General features: G+C 45.6%; 1 protein-coding gene across 4 annotated transcripts in view; it reads right to left on the minus strand.

The window, feature by feature from the left end:
• Positions 1–23,896, minus strand: part of LOC126536016 (uncharacterized) — an 83,033-nt gene that overhangs the window by 13,236 nt on the left and 45,901 nt on the right. For all 4 annotated transcript variants that reach the window (XM_055073483.2, XM_055073484.2, XM_055073485.2 and 1 more), the window contains 2 exons: positions 4,868–4,963; positions 1,902–1,991 (listed from right to left, as the gene is read on the minus strand). In XM_055073483.2, coding sequence (XP_054929458.1) covers positions 1,902–1,991; positions 4,868–4,963 — 186 coding nt within the window. The remainder of the gene's footprint in view (positions 1–1,901; positions 1,992–4,867; positions 4,964–23,896) is intronic.

Consider the following 23,896-nt stretch of genomic DNA (forward strand, 5'->3'; position numbering starts at 1 on the left):
TTTCATCCCAAAGCTACCATTGTACGCGCCGCATGGATTTAGGGCCTTTCCTTCCGCTTTGATCGTTTTTTAGAGCGCAGCTCTTTGGCGTCCGTTCCTGGGTTTCGCGTCGTCGTCGGCGTTGTCGTCGGCCTCGTAACCAGCTCCGCCCCCCTTTCATCCCCCCAGCGCTAGCAGCGACCGACTGATACCGCTGGATGCCGCTGACGCCGCTAGAGAGTCAAGATAACGTGACTGCATAGAACACCGTCGCCGCCATGCAGAAAGAGGAGGAAAGGGTCCCCCCCCCCCGTTCTTGTGTGGCGGATAGGGTGCTCTTCAGTTGCCGACGCGCAGGTTATTTCACGTAGGCACCGGCACGTCGACGAATACGTGACCACCTTCCCACGGCTAGACCTGGTTCTTAGCGCTGCGGAAGCGAGGGTATCTTATTGTTTGTGTCGGCATCGGCGGCGTTGTCCCTGAAACCAACTCCGCAGCTGGGGTTGACTCACTATCGGCGTCAGCGGCATCAGTCAGTCGCTGCTATCTCTTCCCTCCTCCCTTTATCGTGTTGTCCGCTTGCTGCGCGCGCTTCTGCCCCCATCGTTTGCCGCTGGGTGTACACGCCGCCCCCCTCCCCCCTCTTCCTGCGAGTCTCCGGTTGTCAAAGCGCCGGCTCGAACTTAATTCCTTTCTTCGCTCCTCCTCCAATGCAACCCCTGTGCGGTGGCAATCAGAGAGCCAGATCGGTGGCGGCGGATCTTTATATGTGCACCGCCCGAGCCGAAATTGCCGCTGCCGTTCGCCCTGTGCGGTGGCAATCAGAGAGCCAGATCGGTGGCGGCGGATCTGTATATGTGCACCGCCCGAGCCGAAATTGCCGCTGCCGTTCGCCACTGCGAAATTATCTGCCAGTTCTTTCTGAGCCATGAGCGAGACGACCGATGGGACTTTAATGTTGACATAAAGACAAACAGCAATTTCCTAACACTTATGCGGGAGAACATCCCGTTCCTCTCGCTCGTAACGCGTCCCACGGCTGTGACAACCTCGCGAGGCACTTGTATAGATCTCGTCTTTGAGAATCAAGCATTGGTGTACCAAGTCGAACATATATCAGTCTATTTCTCCGACCACAAAGCTTCCTTCATGACTGTCAAGAACTGTTAGTGGAGTCTTTGTTAAAGGAATACGTGTGAAAAATAAAAAAAAAATTCTGCGATAGCGCATACATGTGTTGCTCGATTTCTTTGCCTCAATCTATCGAAAAGGTGAAACAGCTTATTTGCTGCGCTCAAATTTCGCATTAGGAAGTAACGTAATCGTCGGTAATTTTTTTTCTTTTTACTCTGAGTGCGAATGTAGGTTCAGGCAGAACTTCTTTTGCGCAGGGAAACTGCGATGCAAGCTTGCCTCCCTAACCCACAAAATCGAAGACACAGAAGTGAAACGTCACAAAAGTAAAACCGAGAACGTCGTGGCACACGAAGTCTGCGAGACACTGAATTGCATCATTTTGCAAGGAGGTGCCAATTTTTATTCCCCCTACCGTTCAGTTACGCACCGAATGAATTATTAAGGGGCTTACGTCAATCCTAAGGTGCCTCGATCTATAGCAGAGCCGGGCTTTGTATATCGAGGCACTCTAAGTCATACGGAAACTTGAGTGCGACACAACAAGCGTGCACACAGTGTGAGCCTCGCATATGATGCGCGATTTTTGCTAAGCAACGCAAACATTCTGCTCTATTCACGGAAAATGACGCACGGATTACAATGTAAACAATTTTACAAACGGACAAGGGACAGTCATTTCTGTCCGTATATTTTCCTTTGTGGTACACGTGTTTTCCAACTTTCTTACGATGTCAACTACGCACCAACTATATGCTAACGGCAAATTCTTTTTAATAGATTACCTTCCGTGCTTGTCACAACCGCTGAAACGGCCTTTTCTTGTCGAATCTGGGCGAGCGTCTTGACTTGGAATGGCAGCGGGTCTTCGCAATCTGAAAAGACGACAGTCGTGGTCGTGACGTGGGGATCAACACGGAAATCACTTTGCGAAATGGCAATTCTCGACGACAAACCTTCACTGCGAGGTTCTGCAGCTGGAGCACTCACTCCCATTGCCTCGAAGCTTCGCCTGAACAGGAGTGTACAGTCGACCGATTCTTAAACAGTACCGCGCGAGCGTTGACTGTCCAGTCGGTCACAGCTAGCGCGCGAGCACGTAGGCAAAGGCAGACATTCAAGGAGCAAAAGCCCCCAGATTTTCTCACTCGCACCCGCTCGTACTCGCGCCTGCGCACAAACGTAGGGCGATCCCTCAAATGACCGTCTCGTTGTAATTTGGTGCCCTTGATACAGAGTACTAGTACACTGTACCCTTGCGCTACTCTTGCTGATCTCGTCGCTTCGCGCCGTCAGAAGGCGCTGGCCGGTTGGCCAGCCGACGCTCGCGCGGTATACTGTTAAGGAATCGGTCGACTATACATAAACACACACCATGTTCGCGCCTACATGATCACCTATGTAGTCATCTTATAGTATTTCATGTAACCGCGATGCCATTAAGTATATTGTCACGAATGGATACAAGGTGAGTTTCGTTTTAGGAGTGAGGCGAGCAGCTGTTTTCCTAGCGCGCGCAAGTAAATGTTTTCCTGGTTAAACACCCATCATTACCGATTTATATATATATATATATATATATATATATATATATATATATATATATATATATACACCAACAGAGGGTGCTCCAGCTAACTTTAGCGAGAGTTTAAAAATAAGCGAGTGCCACGTACCTGGACACGTATACATGCAAGGTGCCTCGAGCGGCCAGTCGCACAGCAATCATGCGTGCATTTGCGGCCTTCTTTCACGCTCGGAAAAACACTTTTATGTGGCACGTATTGGGCAACGGAAAGCTGTACCGGAAGTTTTTCAAGTCGCTCTACAATTTTGTCATTGACACTTTTCATCTAACTATAATATTTGAGAAGTTGATTAATTAATTAAGAATAATTTTCTACATAGGCGGAATGAAAAAATAATTTAAGTACCTTCAAGCGACGGCAAACATTACCTTGGTTCTGTCCAACTACGTGGCATTCGCATATTTTTAAACTCTGGCTAAATTTAGATAGGACACCCTGCACACACACACACACACACACACACACACACACACACACACATATATATATATATATATATATATATATATATATATATATATATATATACACATATATATATATAAACAACCGTATGAATAACGAAATGCCGAGGACGGATCTTTAACTCACTCAGGATGGAGAGAAGAGCGCTTACCAGTTTATTTTTGCGCGGAACCCGGCTTGTCGGCGCATTCTGAACGGACAATCCGACCAAAACGAGAGCAAATCCCGGTCGTGGGTGGACTTATTGCGCGGTGAGCGTTTTCGACAGTATCTACACAGAAGCCCACGAGCAACTTGTTTCACTGCTAGTGCGGCAGCTAGTCAATGCTATTCAGTGGTAAGGGGGCAACGTTTGCGGACAACGAACATAAAATAAACCTCCTGAATCGCGGGACCAAATGGCCCTTTCTAAGTGGCGCGCGTTCTTGCCGGGAGATGCGATGCCACTGGATGTCGCGAGGTCCAACTTTCGACGCAAAAACAACGTGGTGGTCTTCGCGCCATCTATTCACGGCTACATGGCCGTAAATATAAACCCTTTGGTTGAACTGCACTTGTTTGGAGATGACTGCCTAATGTTCTGACCAGTAAGAAATGGGAGCGGCCAACTTGTATTGAATGAGTCCTTGCAGATCGTTAATTATTGGTGTGTCTCATGGGTCATGCAAATTAATTTTACGAAGTCTGCTTGCATGACTATATATCAAATAAGAAATTGCCCCCCCCCCCCCCTTCCCTTTTTTCGTATGCTATTGGCGGTGACATGTTAAGACGCACAAAAGAAATGAACTACCTCGATCTAACGATAACAAGCGATTTGCACTGTAGCCGTCATTGTGAATCGGCGCAGAGAAAGCTGGGCTTGTCAAAAAAAGAAAGAAGTATATGTGCAAACTCCGACGTAAAACTAAATGCATATTTGGCTACTTTTCGCCCTGTAGCCTGGAAAACGCGTGTTTGGTTTGGGACCTTTACCAGCAATACCTCATCGATAAGTTGGAGAGAGCACAACGCCTTGCGGCAACGTTCGTCTTCTCCCTTTACAACCGAACGCAATCTGTTGCGGACTTGCTTCGTAGAGCGCACCTTCCGGCACTTGCGACGCGTACGAAGGCCGCTAGGTGAAAATTTCTGTTCCACTTGTGTAGGAGAAACCTAAACGAGGACGCAAGACCGTATTTGTGACCTCCCGGCAGAGCATCCCCCCGGACAAATCATAATTGCGCCTTAATGCCTTATTCATCCAGAGTTGATGCCTTTAAGCACTCTTTCTCAGTAAAAACAATTGCTGATTGGAATCAACTTAGATGTTTTTGCAAGTGCTGATTCTGTTGATTCTATTGAAATAAATTTGCAAGTGTTGTTTCACTGAATTTTGAATGTAAATGCATGCTGTACATACTTAACAAACTGTCTGTAAATATGGGTAATTATTTGCATGCATGTCATCTTTTTTAGTTTGTATTCCTGCCCTTGTAACATCCTGGAAAGGGCTTATAGTATGGATAAATAAATAAATAAATACATAAATAAATAAATAAATAAATAAATAAATAAATAAATAAATAAATAAATAAATAAATAAATAAATAAATAAATAAATCAGTTTACGCTACTTGACGCATGCCCTCCGAGATTGCTCAATGAAGATTTAGGAGACCATGCCGGAGCGGCATTTGGAAGTGCTCCATGCTTACCTTTGCTCGGACTTCGGTCTCCAGTTTGTTCGCAGCGCGACGAAGGCGAAGTGCGACTCTTCTGCGGCGTTCCAAAGGTGCTCTCATTGTCGGACTCTGAAAGAGAAGCGTCAAAGAAACGGCGCGTACTGTTTGACTCGTTTGCTTTGCTTCCCTCAGTCGATGCATGTTAGGGGCGACAATCATGCTCCAGGAGACAACATCAATGCCCTGCTTTCCCACTTTTCCTACGACCTTCCTACAGGGCGGAGAGACAAATCGCTAACCAATGGAAAAGAGCAGATTAGGAAAACGGTCCTCTGATGTTCCGCCACTACTTCGTCTTACAGGGGGTCTAATTGTGTTGCGATAAGATGGGCGTATTTCAATTAAACAAACGTGTCTTAATGCGCATATGTACGTTTAGTCCCGTTAATTCGAGTAAATCGATCCGACCCGCTTTTAAATTCGACCGTCATGGAACGTCCGAAAAAGTGGCTATGTATGTTAAAGCACGTCTGCTTTAACATACAACGTTCATTCGGGATCAAACTGACGCTAGTCGGCTTTACGCGTATATTTTCCATCCATCGGATAACAAAAAAAAAAAAAACATTCAAGAGCTAACCAGGAAACACTTGCGGCGAACGCTATGCGCGAAGGTGACCTTTCTGGTTCTTTTTTCTTTCCCCCGCACGGCCGGCGCCGCGCTGCAGCGGATGCGCGGAGGCGAGCGCCAACTGGTGGTGCTTCAAGAAACCCAGAAGCGCACGCGGCGTGCGCCTGCCGTTAGTTGGCTGTGACCACGTCGCTTTTTGCAGCATTTCCGGCTACGTCGCCAGATTTTCCACTTCATGAGCCCTATAATGCTTTCGCATTAAAAAGCGCATTGGCTCAGTTCGCTAATAAAAGTGAATGCTCTTTTCTTTTTTTTTTTTTTTTTTTTTAAGTTCTGCAAAGGGTTTTGTGCGGCGGTGAAGACCGGCGTGCAATGGCGTGGTCGATATCAAATGTATATGCAACGCAATGTGTAGGATCCAGGAATTTCCTTTGAAAAGTAATGATAAATGATTATAAATGTTACATTGCGGATAGCTCATTCGAATAGAAAACATGTAGGCGCTGTTCTTTATTTAATCGTTCATTCCTTACGTTTGTTTCTCACGTAGCGTTATACCGGCTTCACGGTGGGGGTCAGCTAGGAGTTTCTACGTCGGTGAAAGGGTGTCCGTCACCCAAGCGGCCGCATGACCAGGCATCGGTGGTGGAAAATAAAAAAAAAAAACTGCCAACAGACGCTTTGAAAGCGAGTGAGAATTCGCTTACGCACCTTCGCTGTCTTTGATCTATCAGTTTGGTCACACTGTCATACATCTGCGAATTATTTTTGCAGCGAAGCTGTATAGCACTATCTACCAATAGGTCGGTTGTGTCCGTAGGTAAAGCTCATCGATCGGCGGGAGGCGCGCGAAGCGTGCGCCGCTGGGTTCCTTACAGCACCAGCAGATGGCGCTTGCCCCCGCGGCGGCGCCGGCAGTGGCGGAGGAAAAGAGCCAGAAAGATCGCGTTCGCGCTAAGCGTTCACCGCAAGCGTTTCCCGGTAAGGATTACGGTTGCACAAGCTGCAGTTGCAGGGCGGCGGCAAGTGTAGCGTATGAAGCAATGAGTGACGCAACTACACTTTCGTATGTAAAAGAACCCGCCTAGCAATTGATTTGTGTTGTGACAGTGCTATGGGAAGGCCACGTAGAGTGAGGACTGCTGAAGAGCAGTGTGCGTGCGAGACGCGGTCAAATTGTGGCACGCGCATTTCTATTCTCTCTGGCCCACACGTTGTAGGTGCACGAAGAAGCGGCGCAAGCCAAATCGCAGGCCACTGAAACGTCTTAGGTTAATAATTAGGTAACGTGGGTGTGAATGGCGCCATGCGAATAATATAGAGAGATACTTTTATTGCCCGAGAGGATTTACGTGCAATGGTCGGAGCCCCTTTAGTCCAAGGCCCCTCTGGCCTCGGCCGCCCGCTTGACCTGTCTTATGAAGAACTGTTGTTCCGCCAGGTCTGAGCTGGTTAGCTGAGCCTCCCATTGCTCCATTGTGTGGTGCGTTTTATCAAACGAGTGTGACTCACAATCCCATGTAATGTGTTGTAGTGTTGGTGTGCCACCGCACCACGGGCAGTCGGGCCTGTAGCGAGTGGGGAAGATGGCATTTTGTAATTTCAGCGTGCAAGCAGAAAAAAATACCCTCCCCCGCACCCACAACTCAGTGGAGAGGAAGCCGCCAGCTGGCGCAGAATTCAGACCGGGGTATTCCCCCACGTTAAATAATCTCAAGCTACATCGCAATGGATAATCGTTATAGTTGTCGTTCACAGCTTCGCTGTCCAACCACCACACAGCGTGGATTGGAGACCAATGTTCTTGCGTTGTTTCCTGGATTATCATTCAATTTCTGTGTCAGATGAAAGCTACACGTGCATGCCTTTAGGTACACATGGCCTACAGACCCTTCGCCATCAGAAATTGGCAATTACTAGGAAGTGAAATGAACATATGCAAAAAAAGAACCAAAGTTTCGCCATAAGGGTGAAGAAATGAATGCAATAGAAACATGTTAGAATATAACACGCAGTGTAAGACGCACAGCTCTAGTGGCAGCAGGCACGTAACCAGGATTTTTTTTCGTGGAGGGGCGGCAACCTCCAAGGTAACTTTTCTATGCAAATGAGGGGGTGTACTTTCACCACTACAAACGTTAATAATTCCCACCGTTCGCTATAAAGGCGCGTAAACCCGCAAGAAAGACATGAAATAAGGTGTATCTCACAAGTAATCTTGTGATATACACGTATCCTTTACTTGGCAAACCGGGAACCACATCAAATTGACTCGCGCGGTAAAGAAAGGCAGGAAGGACACAGCCAAGAACAAGCAAACAAGCGAAAGCGTAAAATGGAGATTTCTAGAAGTGTTTTTCTTATTAGCTCTGGAAGAATTATCGAGAAAGATATATTTGCGGAACAATCACAGTTCTTTCGTATCCCTCATTTACTGCTCTATCAAGTAAGGTGCCAAAACCGACTCGTATTGTTATTTGGGAAGTTGCGTAATGAAGCGTGGCTGCCAGTCCCGTACAACCGCGTACAGCGCAGGACGCTGCGGTTCTAGACGTACTTCGCCCACCGCAGAAGGTTAGAAAAACACCCACATACGCACAGCGGAGAAGTGGCTACGTCAGGCGGCTCGGACTGATAACTGTAGAAGCGTCATTCAAACACACGGGATTGTTCTCCACTTCCGGCGGCGTTTTCTCTACTTCCTTTTTAAATAAAGAGATTTTCGCGCATAAATATTTTCACAAACAACGGTTACATTTGTTAATTTTTGCTTTTCCTTCCTGTTTGGCTGTTGCCTCGGCTCTCTCCTTGGTAGATCGCTTAATTTTTCAACCTTCTTGCGACTCTTTTCTCCCGTTGCCAATTTTACACGAAAAGTGCTGTACATTTAGGTAAAAAAGAAAGACAACCAGACGAGGTAACGGGTGACATTCATATTGCGTATGGGTTCAACGGTTATTGCCGAGTTTGAGTGAAATTTTGAAATTTTTTGGGATGGCTGTGAAACGTAGATCGTTGAAGAGATATCCGTGGGGCCTTTCTAGCGGCAGCACCTTGAGATTTCGAAACAAACATCGAAACAATGAGAAAGGCGAAAACATTCCGCCATTTTTTAACTCGGAGAATATCAAGCTCTTTCACGCCCTCAGTTCAGTGTCCTTTCCCTTGACCCGATCAGCGATCGCTTCCACGCTTCGGCCATAATAATACTGTAACAGCAGCCCAGTGTTGGGCGCCGAATAACTGTCAAGTCTCACGATTGATTTGGCAGCGCTTTAGGAATATGGGTAAGGAGTGGTGGCGTGGGCGGGGGATATAAATGTTTTGTATGCATATTTCACACAGATACAATGGGCAGTGCTTCTGCGTGTACCACGTGACAGCGTGAAGCGGTGCCACTTAATCAGTGCCACAATCATATGTACCCTCTTCACTCTCATGAATGCTGGTCCGCAAGCCGAAACGTTGGCAAACAAGACTTTCGTATGCGTGTCCTCTTCACTTGCGTATCGTACCGCACCCATCGAGCTACATACTATTTATTTATTTATTTATTTATTTATTTATTTATTTATTTATTGGCGATACATTGGAAGTAACACAACACAGAAACTTTAGTTGTATAAAAGGAATAATGCGAAATGTAGAGCTAACAAAATGCAGTGAAAAAAAGGATCAGTCGTTCAGAACAAAAGCTTGAATGAGATGTAGAGTAAATCAAAGTACAATATTACTGCAGCAATAGCTAATACCGATTGTACAGTACAATGAGTAATGACGAAACAGTTACAAAGAATGCTTCACTTTAAAAAAGCAGCACGAAACTATTTATTTATGGCGTTGAATGCTTGCATATATATGGAGACGTGCCGTTTGATCAAGGCGTATCTGCATATACAATCATGTAGATGACATTAACCACTTCTTCCTTGTGTTCGTTATTTCACGCAGGCACTACGAGGCCCGTCTAAACAAGCCGCGAAAGTTGGGACGAAAAGCGAGCCAAAACCAATCGCCAGAGATATCAGTTCGTGGCGCACGATTGAAGGGAGACTAAGGGGGGAGGGGACACTGAAACTAGAAAACCTATGTAAAAAAACACATGCTCGAAAATGTTTAATCATAATACTGTCATACGACTAAATGTCTCGTTTTCAAATATTTTTGATCTACTGAAACAACAAATGTTAACTTTTTTTACAATTTCTTAGTTCCTTCTTGCTCATCCCCTACCAACCAGTAATTATGTCGTAAGACTGTGCAAGGCAGCCGTTACGTCATGCGGAATGGCGGCGAGATCAGTGGGAGGTGTTCACTCGAACGCGGCGTTTCGTGCGAGCTTGTTCAAAGCGTGGCGCGCGCTCCACTTCAAATTTTGCGTGACCTCGCGCACGGTATTTATTGTGAAAAGTCGCGAGTGCGGCCTTCTGCTATCGCGCAAGTTCACGCCTCGGCATCCGACGCGCCGTCTCTCGTCGTGACGATAAACGCGGAGCGCTCCGCGAAGAAACGTCGCGCCATGTTCGTTCACTCTCCGTAACCATCATACTGTCGTGGTGAAGCAGCGCACTGACAAGAACAAGACCACCAAGATACGAGGATGAATCACCAACCCGCCCAACTTTCCACATTACTCTCCGTAACACAGGCGCTGAGTGTCCTTCAGGCAGCAAAATTAGTCTAACGTTTTCTTAATGATAATGTGGTGCAATGTTGTCTTGTATGATACTCCTCGATATGAATACGTGGTGTCGCACGGAATTGCGAACGATTCCGTGAAAAGGCCTCGCATTTGTTGCTTACATTACGACTGTGTGCTGGCCATAGTGCTTTCTTGAAACATGTTTGTTTTTTTGTCAAGTATAATGGTTGCATATTCTAGACGAATAAAAGTGAAATTACTTTTGAAACCTCTTTGGTACTGTCATTTATTTCCATCTTATTCGCTCGCCTTCCTACATAACATACTGGAGCTATTGCCGTCATTAACAGCCCAATTATGTTCACATTAAGACATAAGCATTCATATAGTTTATGGACACGCTGGCGCTTCATCCGAGGCGAGTCGCAAGCTTGTGTCAGCGTCGGAAGAAAAATAACTGCTGGCGTAGCCGTTTAAATGCCGGACACTAAAGAAATTCAAACATTCCCGCCAACAAGCAAGGATATCCGCTTCACTCCAATTTCCGGGTGTGATGTCATACTCCCCGCCCACGCCCCACCCCTTTTTTCTTTTAACAGGAGTTATACTATCCGTGTGTCGTGGGGACGTCCGTCACATGCCGCCATTTCCTTGACATGTGAGCTCCCAAGCAAGCTTCGCTACCAGTTTACATATACCTCGGGCGCTATTCGAACAAACTGAAAAATAAAAGGCATCAGGAGACACAAACTGAGGAGTCCCGTTAACTCTGTACAATCAGAATTCTGCGTACACATATTCCCGTAAAAAACAGCGAGCATTCCGTAAGGGTTGAATAACTCTATATTGATTTCAACGCGAAAATCGCGACACCTAATGGGAAAGAAGTGTTTATATTTTAGAAATAATAAAACACGGATACACCCATGGCTGATATCCGAAAAATGTAAGCGTACACCCAATGCGATTCGCGCATGTGTCTACAGTGCAAGTCCCCTCCTCCAATGCGTTCACAGCTAACGTTTTGCCGCACCAAGCTTGTGCGGAAAAAAATAATCAAGTAGGCTGTATTAGGGACGCAGTCGCAGTGAGATATTCGAAATGTGCGTGCTGCAGATAGTGGGCACAGGAATGACGTAACCAAAGGCATAAGTTAAGTTTATTACACATTAGAAAGCTGACACGCCTAAATTATGTTAGACAGTGGGCGTCTTACGGTCAAATTTTGCAATCGTGCTCGCTCCCTATATAAAGTGGGCCCGCTTGTCTCGCAGTGTGTGCTTGGGCACTAGGATAAAGAAATGCTCCTCGTAGTGGTGGCACCCGAGGCTGCTTCGAGCCGCTCGTGCCTGCCGCACTAGTAGGTGGTTGGGGCTCCTGTGCTCCCCATGGAGACGGACGTTACGCAGTGGTCAAAGCGGTTGGATATTATTTTGTCTTGGTGCCAGTCCTTCACGCCATTTCTGGACCGCACGTGTCGAATGCGCAAGGGGGGCAGGCATAGCCGAACAAGCGTGAAAATTCTGCACATTGGCGTTGCATGCCTTACAACTCTCGAGTTTGATGGATCATTTCTACTGTGGCTGAGCGAGATTATTTCTACTGTACAGCCGAGCTATGCCTCTGAACGATGCCCAGACAGGGAACAACAATATCCCCCGTGGGACACGCTAGACCGTATTACCGTCGACCCAATACCTCGAAATATGGGGGCAGACACACATCCAGAAAGACGACAAACTCAAGCACTACACCTCAAGGACGACACCGAGGACTGGATCTTATATACGGACGCCTCTCCAAAAAATCAAGGCTTCTGCACAGGGGTGGCAACAGACTCTACTCCTTTAATTATTACACTGCACTGCAATATTACATCACAACATCAAGCGGAACTTATAGCTGCCGTGGAGGCCGCGACCATGCGAAATCCACACGAACGAAATCTGCTCATTCGAACAGATAGCAAGGCTACATGCAGGGCACTCGCAGCCAGAAACGTTTCCGCGGCACCACACTCAGCATTAACAACGCACCTCAACGCACACCCTAACATTAGAGTGCGGATTCAGTTATTCCGAGTCACACAGGGATCAGAGGGAACTAAGTGACACATGCCACATACCGCCCAAATCTCCCGGGCCCTCCTCTGTGGTGGCGGGACCCACTGAGTCTGAATGAGCAACATGCCTTCGCGCGGTCGGAAAGGCGCGAAAAACTTGACGATTTACGAAACAACTCCATGAAGTATCCACAAGCAGACACACACATGAAGCTAAGAGAGGCGGTACTATGGAGGCGCGCACAGACGCACTCTCTCTTGTCCCCGCACTTCCAACACTATATACAAGGTTTGCCTGGTAAACCTGCTTGCATGGCATGTGGCGGCTTCCCGGATAATGCTCACATTCTGTGGGATTGTTCCGGGAGCCGTCCCGCTTTTCAGGCCAGCCTTGCCAAACTCTCACCCACCCGTAGACCTGCTCCGACCCTCCTCCGACTACGTACGTGCCATGATCGAGCTCATCACGACGCTCGGCTTGGCAGACTAGAACAAAGCGGGCGAACCCGGACCGGGGTTCTTGAATAAAGTTTATTCTCTCTCTGAACGCTGGGCAAGAGACTAAATTTAGCTCCGATTGCGTCAAACGACAACGGCGTCATCTGTGCGCGCGACACGTGTATGATCTAGTAATGGCTTCCTTCCTCTACACCATACCAAAGCAAGGCGTGTAGGTAGTACAGTTGCAAAGATAAAATCGACACTACTACAACATATTTTCGTTAAATGTGTGGTTTCAGCAAGCGAGCCCGGCTTTAACCAATTTTAAAGACGCTCCACGTCAAATGTAGAATTCCGTTAGCGCAGGACATGGCGGTTACAAGCAGCGATTGCACCATAGGAACTTTCCAGCCATACTTCAGAAAACTGCGCCAGGCGTTCCACGCGCAGCTGATCCTTCAGTTGTCTCTGCAAGAGCGGTCGTGCTCCGCAAGGAGCTATACTTGCCGCAGGCTTCGTCCGCAGCGCGCTCGTCTCGAGGGGTTGAGACAGATGTCACCAGGAGGAATCACATATGCTACGGTCGTGGTCTCATGTTCTTTTTTTTTATTGTTATGTACAAACAGCTTGCATTCTCTTCGGTTCTGTTAGTGACGTCCAGCATATAGCAAGCGCCTTTCGTGTGAGGGGTCACGTGACACAGAAGGGAGGGCAGAGGAGGTAGGGTAGCACAGAGCAGAACTCAGACGCTTGTTCGGGATGCTTGTCGCGTCGGGGCGTTGGTGGTGGTTGGAAAAGACCAAAGGCGAAAGAACACATACCAACAAGGAACATACAAAAGACTAACTGCCTGTACAACACAAACGTATGAAGAAAACTAGACACTTCCACCGCGGTCAGGTTGAAGCGCACAGCGGCGGAGTGCTAACCCGCGTGGGCGTTCGGAGCAACTGTCAATACAGTTGGTGGAGGGCTCGAAAGGAACGCGCCTGAGATTCTCGACAACAGTGACCGCGGGTTCAAGGACCGTCTCCTTGTCCCGGAGGAAGGAGAACGCACACAGGAAAGAGAAGGAAACAAACAAAAAATGTTTTCCTACATTCGAGTCCTGTCAGAAACGCGAAAAAGGAAAAAAAAATATGCGATACCGCTGGCAGAGCAGCCTCCTGCTCGCCAAAACAGGACACATGTTTCAACCGCGAAACACACATTCAATGTGTGGACATTCCGCGACTTATGGCGCAGCTAGTGGACACAAATGTCCGCCTTCTGGCCGGAGCTCGACATTAGTCACGAGTAGCGCCCTTGGAAACGGGAGCCCTGGCACGACCTTAGCAGCCACCCTCTCCGCAGCTGTCGCGGTGGAAACTGCCTCGCTCATCTGCAAGCCAGTGGGCCCACCAGTTCGCAACGGCTAAGCGCACCCACTAAAGAGCTTGAGCGCAGGGCCTACTAGATTCAAGCGTTGGCTACGGAGCCTGCTAACGTGCCAGCCTCGCGCGTTCAGGCACGAAGTCGCCGCAGTACGACAGCCTTTCGACTCTAGACTGCGTCAGCGACGGGTGACATAGGGTCAGTACCGGCGCACACGCTCTTGCCGCCACAAAAACGTATCGTTAGCGTGCGCGCCGACGCCTTCCTTTACAAAAGTCGTCACTGGCATCTCTAGTAGAACGCGGCGCTCCGAGCCGCAGCAGATCACACTGACCACCAGGGAACTCCGCGCCGGCTGGTAACGGCACTTTCTGGTCGACCGCAGGGAATAGACGAGGAGGAAGGGCGCGAAGCGTCTATAGACTGACGCGCTTGTTCACTGGTACCACTCGAAGACGAGACAAAAAAAAAAAAAAAAAAAAAAAAAAGACGGGTAGGGGGGAAAAGGAGGAAATAAAAGGCAGCGAGCGGGAGTGAAGAGGTCATGGCAGCAGTACGAAGAGGAGGGGAAAGAGCAGAGGGATAGGTGTGTGAGAGAGAGAGAAGAGATAGCCGGCAGCTGCGGGGCTTCTCCGCTCAGTGCCAGCCGGGTCGACCCAGGTAGACGCTGCCATGGCGCAGGAACCCCTGGAACACGGCGTGGTGGCGCCCTGGGCGGGGGTGCACACGCGCGCGCATAAGTACACACCGATCCCAAGAACGCGAAAACGCACGCGCATGCAGACACATGCACACACACACACACACACACACACACACACATAAGGAAGCAAAGAAGTATCGTGGGACAAAGGACAGGTCAGGCATACCGATACTGCCACATCGTAATGCTCCTTGACGTGGCAAAGCAACATCTGCATGGGCGACGCATGACTTGCCTGCATCATTAAGCGCGTAACAAAGCGCTGGCCACGGTCGACAAAATCATCCTTTCCGCCAAAGCTCCATAAGGCTGCTTTTAAATTACCCAAACTTGTAAGAAAGCGTGACCAAAACTACTACCAGGACATGCAATACCGCTCTTGTGCTACTGTTAGTGTCACTCGGCTAAGAGGCGAGGACAAGTGTTCCACTCAACCTTCAGAGATTTGGGAGCAAGCGGTGTGGCGAAAGTGTCACCGCAAGGTGTGCCTGTCTAGCCCCTATTCACACATTCACTGGCCTAGTTAGTCACACATCAGTTTGTGGCTGATAGAGTGCCCACTTAAATCATCACAGTTAAATTCCAGGCTCAGATAAATGGCTCGTCATCGCTGCTGTGACCAAAGACAAAACAACCACATAAAACCCATTCCGAATGACACCACATCCTGTGTGCCACTCATACGAGTTAAAACAAATCGCATGTGGGCTGCCGTTTCATTAGCCTGTTCCTGGTCACAGCCAGTGTGACAATATATCATTGCAGTACCTGCGTGCGAATGTATCTTTTTCGAGTACATGCCGACATTACGACCATATTTTAGCATTGAAGCAGGAGCTGCCTAATCTCACCATCACCAAGCCACTTCCGACATTTATCTAGGCGCACACATTTGCTCCTGTCAGAAAGATGCCAAGTTGCTGGCACATATCTAAATTAACAAGAAATGATGAATGCAGACACCATCCACATTCCAAGGTTGAATAATGTTGCTTGAAGTAAATGCACCTATGTATGCAATTACTCTGGCCCTGACCACATTCTGAAAATTGTACGAACATATCCTAAGAAACCTACCAGCAATTTGCTGCTTGAATAAGGAATCAACAGGACACTTGATTTTGTCTTAGCCCAGAAAGCAATATTGAATGCTACACTATGCACTTTGTCAACCTTCTATTGTACAATTGTTACAATATAACAATATAATATATATCTGTAATGAGTTGTGCCCTTGAATGTACTTGAGATAAAACAAACCAATGTAAATGCAAATAGGAAATACTGATAGTGGACATTATGTATTCAGAAATGCTTGTGCATCCAGAACTTTGATGCATCCCAGTCTTAAGACATCTTTCTGCACTTTAACAGACAAAGGGACGGGTGTAAAAAAAAAGGCCTCAGAAATTCAAATGGCAAATGCCTCCAGCTTCATCACACAGCCATTAACAAAATTCATGTAGTTTGGTGCTGTTTCAGTTCTAGTGCCCATTACAGGAGGTGCTCGCTAATGCAAGACTTGCTTCCAAGTACAAATATACGCAAAGTATTATTAGCACACTGCACCAATATTGAAGTGCACTGTCATGTAACACAATGAAAATCAGGATAGTGCCTATGCATGAAAGTACTAGTACCACAGCATTCATTTTTTATACTTCAAGTGCCACTCTAAGCATACCACAGAACTGTTTTGCTTAATTTTGGTGTCCTAGTATATTTTGACACATCAAGTTGCACTGCATCTGGTGCAGCCAGAATGTAACCAGAACAATACAGTACTTCTGACCAGCCAATATTTCAGTATCATGCACGGCAGTGAAACATCGAAGCAAGCGTCCAACACATACCTTCCCTACACTTGTATGCTTGTTGCCTGGATGCAACTCCAACGTTTCGAATCGTTTATTGATTCAAGTAGTTTTATAAAGACACCTTCATTAGATCAAAAGTTCTATGCTCAGTAGACCAAGCATATGGAGCATAATTTCTGACATATATGGCCCCGATGCATGCTGCAGTAGCTTTTCCAGAAAGCTCTGCTGAACCTTCATTCCACAGAGAGCCACTCGGCAATTTTCATGTGCAGTGCACCGGTAACTCTCTAGGCACTAGTTCAGATTCTCTTTCTTGTTAATGGCACTTGACGCAGATGCCAGATATGTAGCTGCTCAATTTCAGGATTTATTTTCACCATGAAACAACAATCGATAACACCACAATGTTCCCATGGTAGTAACCTAAGATTGTTGGGTCTTTCGAGCACAAGTGACCAGAACTTCTTATTTGCAAATATACTTTATGCCCTCCACAGTGTTATGTTATAGCATTTCAATTTTGCAGAGCTGGCTTCACATTAAGCACATTGCTTCAGATGGGAAAACTAGTATGGCACCATCATTGTCATTCAGGCTACAATACAGTCCCAGCAACAAAATCATAGTTTATTTGTCATCTTAACATAATTTCCTCTTTTTAAAGATCATGCAAAGGAAAAGTGGCTGGAAACACAGATTATTTGAGAAAGAGTTCTCAACTTAACCTCCGACGTGCCAGTGATCTGCCCCTACAGATACCGAGCACACCATATTTAATGTGTGCCTGTACCCGACACATTTGTCGGCAAAAACAGGAGTCAAATTGTCGTATGCCTGCCCTGTTTTGCTTAATGAATGTGGTTCACCACAAAGCATAAGTACAACAAAAATGTATTCAAAAAGCGCACAGCTGCCTCATAGTATGGAAAAAATAAACACTCCATATAAATAAAAAATACAGCTCGCTTAGAGTAAGGGCATGAGGATGTGGGCACTGGTGATGAGAAGAAAATATTTTCAAGTGAGAAACGTGAATTCTGTATGAGCCCTGTATAGTGAACACTCGAGAGTTGATATGGCCAAAGGAAAGTAGCCTGTGTAAAGTCTCTAAACTGCTATCACAATGTTTCAGAAAAAGCTTATCCCCATGCCAACTTCCCCAATCCTTCATACATCTGAAAATTGACATTACAAAAAAAAAAAAAAGGCTAAAACCTCTGTTAGAGCAACTGGTTGGTTAAAATGCTGTCACATGTATTACATGAAGACTGTCCCCATGTTCGAGGTAATGACGCCACTAAGTTTTCAAGATTTTTCTTGAGAAATATAGGTCAGTGATACAAACGGCCCATGATCTATTTTTGCTTGCTTGCAGATTCAGTGTTGAACAGAAAAATAAATTTCCGGCATCACGGTGTTTGGAGACTCGCATGCAACCATCGTACATGAATGTAACTCCAAGCACTGAACACAATAATGCTGTTCCATTTAGGAAAACTTTAAACATACCACAGCACTTGCAGCCTCTGGATAAACACCATGATATTGCATATTATGCAGCAAAGGTCACGGCCAAGACTACATATGCCAAACCTTCGAACTTTGCAGATACAATGACGCACACGATCATAGATGGCTTTTCTCTAAAGGTAAGCACACAGTGTTCCTAATCGGAGTTCCAAAAAATGTTTTGTGCACAGTATTACTATTTGCGCAGAAGGTAGATATAAGCAATATCTACCTATCTGTGCATGTACTAACACGCATAAGCAATATCCGATAAGACTACATTGACCAATGTGTGCCCGTGTGTGTGCAGTACAAAGGAATAGTTAAAAGCCAAAATAGCAGAAAAGTGCAAGTTGCACTGCGGGTGACCTTGCTTTTAGAGAGTAGTTCGTCTTCACAGTGAATGAGCTGTTGCACAGCTATCTGCAAGCATATGAAAACATTCCGAAGTAATTTTAAACCAACTTGTTAAATTATTAAAAGTGTCATTACATTACTTCCACACAAGTGCATTTTCTCTCCAGGGAAAGGTTACCAAAGCAGGAAGTACCCTGACCTTTGGGGCCACGGGCACCACCACGCAACGCCTCTTAAAAGACAGGGGTGAAGCATGTCGGGTACACTCAAAGTATCTGAAAGAAGCTGTCTGATGTACAGCTTCTCTACATGCTTCAGTTTTAGAATGACTGGCTTCTTAGCAACAGTGCAGCTGCTTTAGCCCCCCTCTTAACTTACCTGAGCTGTTTCTAATGACAGAAGCAGGGATATCAAACAAAGCAGTAAAAAAGGATTCTGGCAAGAATCCTTTTTTTAAAGAAAATAAAGAATAAAAATAAATAAAGAAAAATAAATTGTGAGAGACAACACATGCATGCTTGATCTTTCCTTGTGCAAGAACTTTATTTGTTTCGGGAATTTCTTTTTTCTTTTCATCAACAGTACTGTAGACAGTCTGATCAGGATGCTCAGAAAAAAAAAAAACTTTATATAAATATGCCTATTTTTTTTGGCAAGCAACAAATATTCAAACAAAAACAAAACGAAGGCATTGTCCCAAACACCACCACACGAGACATGCACACATTGACCCTGTCACAGGGAGTGGGGCAAACAAAATGCACAAGAGAGCGAAGAAACAAGTAACAGGAAATGTTTCAAGATATTGTGCAGACCTGCGAGCTCATAAAACAAAAACAAGAAAAAAAGGGACTAAGCTGCGTACGGAATGAGTGCATTATGTGACTAAATAAAACAAAAGCCATTTGTTATCACTGGAAAAGGATCCTCGGCCAAGGACAAAAAATAAATCACACAGGTACATGTGGAACACCATGTTGCCAAAATAGCAAACACCCCAGCTGGCAATATTTTTTTTCTGTACAAAGCTGACACACTCACAAACAATAAATTAATGAATAACACAACTGCTGCTCCTAAACTGTGTGAAAGAAAATTCATTTGCCTGACTCTCTTTCCCATAACTAGTGCCAACAGTCAAACTGTTCGCATGTAAAATAAAGTGAGGGAAACAACCAAACATTTTAAAAAATCCAACAAACAAGAAAGACCTGCCTGGCATAAGAACTCGCATGAGTTTCCTTCAAAAAGAAGAAATTTGCGGGAAGAACAGAAGAAATAGTGAGGAAGTGAGGTCTTGTTGCTCTTGTGCTATGCTGTTCAACATTGATGGGCAAAAGTAAAGACAGGCAGAAAGATTAAAAAGAAAAGAAAAAAAAAACAATATCAACAACAAAAAGGGAAGAGGAGAGGGGGGAGCAACTGCAGAGTGCAGAGGAGAATGCCAATCCGGGCGTGTCGCAATGGTGGTGCCAGAGGCGGCGGAGGGAGTATTGGCAGCCTTGAGGGCCCCGGAGCCAAGCACACCATGCGCGCCCAAGACCTAACTCTTCCTGCCTCTAGCAATAGCGAGACGTCGACACCCCTGCAAAGACCGGAAACAAGAGGCTTCAGCCAGCGGTACCGCGACCCCCCTCTGGGAGAGCCCGAGATCCTTTCAAAACCCAACCCGAAACACTTTCTCGTCATTAGTTTCCTCCCTGCCCCCTTCTCAGCCTTGGGGCACATTCACATCGGCAATTAACAGAGGTCTTGCACCTGACTGTAACTCGTGGACAAGGAGTGACTCACGATGACTGATCTTCACACCGACAAGTGCGACTTGTCCATCGCCACACCAAAATGTCTTGCGATTGGTACCGTTCTCGTCTGCTTGAAATGCCATTGCCATGTAATATAAGCGTCAGTGTATACAGACGTCCTTGCTCCTGCGACCCTGATTGGTTCAATAGGGTCTGCGATTGCAGTCACACCACTGAAAATCGAGCAGTGGGCAACTAACTCAAAACAGTCGCTTTTTGACCAAAGCAACTATTTAGGACCAGTCGCTTTGCGACTTCTGCAACCTCTGCAAGTTGCCGGTATGAATGAGCCCTTACTTCTCAGAGACTACGTCAACTCTATGGTGGTGCTTCAGTAGGCGCGTTCTATGACACGTTCACTAATAAAGAGATAGTGAAAACTACGCCACGTAAGCTTCAATGAAAAGTATGATGGTGCTGACATGGCAGTGCCTTGTTTGGTGGAGGTGCTCATTTACAAAACATGTTTTAATGATTGTGGTGTTGTACTTGTATGTAGAAATAACTGATAACCATAGGAGTGAATATGCGTTACTCTGCTGTACACTATGCTTGTAAAAGCTATGGACAGAGATGAGAAAGAAACAAAGCCTTGCAAGCAAGTTTCTCCACCACAAGGTGGGGTGCGGACATATTTGGGACATAATAATTAGCAGGGAAGCTAGTTGAATTTCTAACAAACCCAATTCAATGTGATGCATTGTGTTCCCTCTATGGTAGAGGCAACAAAAGCATTGCTGAACTGCCGTGCAGTTACCCACAGGTGTACACGTAGCTAGCTAAATAAAATATTGGTTCTCAGAAAATAGCACATTGCGCCCCTTAGCAAAGGAGACAATACAAAGGCAACCAATGCTTAAATGTGCAATGCATATGTGGGCTAATACTGAGCTAGAGACATAGGTCCGATGATAATGTATGCCAGTGTTTAGGGTGGCCTTAGAGCCATTTATTGCTTGTTGAATGTACCAGACTGCACTTTCATATGCACTATGTTGACACCCCAACCATACCACCAATGGGAGATTGCCTTTCCATGTGTACCATATGCTTTCATGTCTTTTTCACAAATGTACTGTTACTTACAAGCGGGAACCAGAAAACACAGTAGACTCGCAATTCAAACAAATTAGAAAACTTTGGTTGGCTACATGCATATTGCAGTTGCTAGACCTAAACTTTATGGCTTGCAATGTCAGAACATTGTAAAATACTGCTGATGACAGGCCATTCATGATAGATTGCCCATATGTACCCATGTTTGATACTAAGGCTGTCGTGTACATTGGCAGCCTTGCAGCTGGCAGCTTTATAGCAGCTTTATAGACAGGTTTAGTTTAGTGTACGCTATAAAATAGCAGGTCGTCACTACTCATGCACAGAACGCTGAACGACCCATAGCATTATAGCGTTCGCACGCTATTTCTCAGATTTAGCATTAGCATCTTTGCGTGGTTTGCGGAGTTTGCGTGAAACATGGCGGTGGTCCCGGCTGCCCGCTTCGAACTGAATTTGGCATTGCTTTTGTAAAATGCACTTCGTTCGTAGCAAATGACTGCGTAAACGGCTTTCGCTTAGTCTCAGGCTACTTCGACGACAGAGTATTATGGATAACCCTGTGCTGTTTTCGAGATCACTTCTCATTTCGAACGAGTCGAAGCCTAACGAAAAAAAGATTCAAGATGTCAGCCCCACCTATCACTACAGTCGGGAGATAACCACAACGACGGCGTATGGCCTCTGAGATCCCAACATCTCGCAGGCCAACAAAAGCTACAAAACGTGAGCTGCTTAGCATACACTATACTATAGCGTATAGCGTACACTATAGTTGCGTACACTAAACTAAAACTGTCTATTTTCTTATACATGGGAATGCCACAATGTGGTAGCTTTGGATTTGCATCCTTTTTTTGGAGAGCCATGACACTGAAGTCGTGTCTGCCTAGAAGGGTGTTGTGTGTCGTAATGATTCATTCTTTGCTAGAACAGCATGTAAAATGTAGATTTATCTTGTAAAAATTTGTTATTCAACTACAAGAACTCATGTTGTACAACGACTTGAAAATTACTGGTGGCCGCTAAGGTTCGAGGCAAGAAACTACAAGGAAAGCTTTCACAGTGCATCAGTGTCAATCATCTGTTTTCTTCACTTGTATTAAATGTGAGTAAACATTAAAGAAAGATGCACTGCATAAAAAGACATATGAAGATTTCATTCTAAGAAATCATTTGTACAAAAATGACCGTTTTAAGCCAAGCCACGTTCAAGCCAAACCTTGCTCATTCACGTCCAGACATTCCCATAATGGCCCAATACGTTTTGTAAAACTTGCATAAGATGGTGGTAGCAGACTTCCCTCTAGTAGCATTGGCGTAACGTGCCTGAGCTAGATGCATGTGATTACTCTAAAATATTGGAAACTCTTCAATATTGTAGTCTATTTTATCTTGCAATTACAGTTGTTAGCTGTAATTTTGTTTGGTATTTAAACTACTATCAAAAGCACTACTAACATGGGAATGATTGATCAGTGTATCTGAGACAGACAGGTGTCCCTGCGCGCCGAATCCAGAACTGGGGACCAAAAAATATAAATCCAGCTTAATTTTAGAGCTATCCGAAATGTTCCTCTCTCGTATCCAGCTAATAGCCAATGTTCTAAATGCACAAACACATCCAAAATGACCTGTTTCAAGCTGCTCTTGACGATTAGTTGACATTTTCGCTACGAAAACGCTCTCTACACAGGGAGCAAACATACATTCATTTTGGTGTAACCAATATTGTCTGATCTAGCACTTTCAGTTTCGTTGTAGTGGTAGAATACTAAATTAAATAAAGCATGGCCAACCAAAGCAATGATACATACTGTCAACCATACAAGGCTAAGAGATCTACATGCAACATTTACTAACAAGTAAAACAGAAAAGATTGCAAACCAACAACAGCATGACTGACCATGCAGCGATGGCTGCAAAAGTAATAAACGCTCACACCACTTTTTGAACTTCCTCATACCTATACACATAAGATGCATTAAGCCACAAGCTATGCGCACCAGCACAGCATGTGGCTACGTGATAAAAGCAGCCCACGGGAAGCACTGGCCACTTGACAATGGGGTCAAAAAGAATGCACAGCAGGCAAGGCAAGGCAAGGCAAACAATTAAAAATGAATTCCTTCAAGACTGCCTACAGTGCAGTGAAAGAAAGACATGCAAAATTAGCAGAACACGAACAGCAGCACCGTAGCCAACTCCACCACCACCACATTAGTTCATTATAGATGCGAACGAGATCTGCTTATGCTACACCTGCAATCAAACAGCATTGGCCAAATGAGTGCTGAGCACAAAGGGAAAGAACATGCATTTTAACATACAGCTTAGTATGCAAAAAAAAAAAAAAAATACTTATAGCTAAATACCATAGCAGTCATGCAAGCACACGCACTCAACTAAAAGACAACCGAGCCAAGGACATGCTGATCATGCATCTTTTTCTATTCACTAGCACTGATCACACAATGACATGTGGTTTATATTTCCATGAACTTGAGTCAGAAAGCAATATGGAAACCAATGACAGTGACTTTATACCACTACTAGAACCAAAACCCAAACTTCCTGCACTCGTATATGGTAAAGATATGACTCAATCCCCTTCGCAAGCCAAAGCTTATGGAACGTGTCAAGATCTTTCACAGACTCTATACA

The sequence above is a fragment of the Dermacentor andersoni genome, chromosome 4, assembly GCF_023375885.2.
Source record: "Dermacentor andersoni chromosome 4, qqDerAnde1_hic_scaffold, whole genome shotgun sequence".
Classification (NCBI taxonomy): Eukaryota; Metazoa; Arthropoda; class Arachnida; order Ixodida; family Ixodidae; genus Dermacentor; species Dermacentor andersoni.